Source organism: Halyomorpha halys, unplaced genomic scaffold, assembly GCF_000696795.3.
Source record: "Halyomorpha halys isolate HHAL.00 unplaced genomic scaffold, Hhal_1.1 Scaffold975.1, whole genome shotgun sequence".
NCBI classification, from domain to species: Eukaryota; Metazoa; Arthropoda; class Insecta; order Hemiptera; family Pentatomidae; genus Halyomorpha; species Halyomorpha halys.
The window spans coordinates 156,241-158,303 of NW_027109741.1; the positions used below are offsets into that span (position 1 = coordinate 156,241).

Here is a 2,063-nt window from a genome sequence, read left to right on the forward strand (position 1 = left end):
GACCCTACTCTATCCCCCACGTGTGAGGGGTAGAGCAGAGCTCAAGAGATCCCAGCGCATCCCTCTCGCCGCATCACTGGTATGGGATTTCAGTTTAAAATATAAATAGTTAATTTCCACAAGGCTTCGATAAGAACATACAGAGTAAAAACTAAATAAAAAACATAACATTAATAAATGCAATTAATGGAACTCCAATCCGCCTGGTAACAACGGGTTGATAGATACATTGCACAATGCTCACAATTATGTCATTACATCCAGGAGTAATCAATTAAAACGTATAGGTATTAATTAATCAATATAAGAAAAATTGACATTTCCGCAGTTTATTGAAAACAGAGTTAAATTTTCCATTAAATTATTCATGATGTTATAATCTAATCAATTTTTAATTTTTATTATCAATTTGATCACTAGGATTTACAAAAAATTATGGATGAAAGTAAACATGGAGTGATTTATATGTCAATGGGATCTCACATCGACCCCTCACAATTCAAAGATCAAATAAGCGCCTTCCTGGAGGTCTTCAGAGAGCTACCTCAAAGGGTAATATTGAAATATGATCCGGAAAAAGCTGGCGAGATCCCAGCTAATGTTAAAGTATCGAAGTGGATTCCGCAGCAGGATGTTCTAGGTAAGACAATTTTAATTGTTGTAGAAAGTTAAGTTAAACCAGAATGTAATCATGAGATTATTTTTGCGCAAATTTTATGTTTGTGGTACGTTATAAGAAAATTACTTAGATGAAACTGAATGATAATAAAGTAGCAACTATAAAATAAAGAAAATGTTTGAGAATACCATATTTCAATCTTTTACTTATGGAAATGGTAGAATACATTTATTGATTAAGCTTGAATAGTCTTTTGTCAGTGAATTACTTATTAATTATATTATTATTTACTGTCTGTTTGAGATTGGTTTCTGATTGATTGATAATGCAAAAAAATAATCTCACATAATGAAGTACTATGAGACTTATTAAAGCTCTGACTGCTTTGCTACACATTGGGTTAATTATTGGGTAATTACGGACAAAACACTCGTAATCTATCAAACCGGGAAAATTAACTACGAAATTTTCAGTAAAATACACTAAGATGAGTCACAAAGCCTTAATTGTTCAAACATTTTACATGAATCCTATTGAGTGATAATAGTTCAAAAAGTTGTACATGAGCTCAAATTCAATCAACGCTTACATATTATTAACATGAAATTTCACAATTTTTTTTATTGACTTAAAATTAGTCCTATACAAAAGATACTTAAGAATGAGGGATGTGAGCAAATGGTAAGTTTCCTTGATCTTATACCACAAATAATTACGATTGGTAACTGTTCTCCCAAATTCCAAACCATTGGCACAAAAATTGCTCGATAAACTAATTTACTTTGTTTTTGAAGAAGGGTGATTATAAAAATGTTAAAGAGGAAAAAGTTGTTAGAAAACTTCATCACTTGGACTTAAAAAATGTTTATAATTATAATTTTTTCTAGCACATAAGAACTGCGTTCTATTTATAACACATGGAGGATTATTAAGCTTATCGGAAGCCATTTACAATGGTGTCCCACTCATCGGGATACCAGTTTTTGCTGACCAAGGCAAGAACATGGCTATGATGGAATCACAAGGAATTGGTAGAGTATTGAATTTGAGAAATATTACTCGAGATTCTGTCTCTTGGACTGTTCGTGAAATCCTTTCAAACAACAGGTGAGAAATCCAATGTGTTTCTGATTATATGCATATTATTTTTAACCGTTTGCATTTTATTATCGTGCACTGTTGTATCATCGTTTAGGATTTCTGTATCAATACAATTTTGTTCTATTTTGTTTGTATTACTGATTAATAATGTGCTTAATATTAAATGTCCAATATTGTTCTATTTTTTTTTTTTTTTTCCGAACCCTCTAAAACAGAAATAAAATGTGAGTTAGTAGTGCATTACTGTGTAGAAAGAAAAAGTAATTCGTGTTGTGTCTTACCTTTTACTACCTTTGGTATTTAAAGGTTACCTGTTATATTTAATTTTACATATGAGCTATCC

The 2,063-nt window shown here is 31.1% G+C and overlaps 1 protein-coding gene across 1 annotated transcript in view; it reads left to right on the forward strand.

Annotated features, from left to right (window-relative positions):
- LOC106687519 (UDP-glucosyltransferase 2) overlaps positions 1 to 2,063 on the forward strand; it is a 13,621-nt gene that overhangs the window by 8,519 nt on the left and 3,039 nt on the right. The window contains exons 5-6 of the mRNA XM_014431448.2: positions 421 to 640; positions 1,507 to 1,726. Coding sequence (XP_014286934.1) covers positions 421 to 640; positions 1,507 to 1,726 — 440 coding nt within the window. The remainder of the gene's footprint in view (positions 1 to 420; positions 641 to 1,506; positions 1,727 to 2,063) is intronic.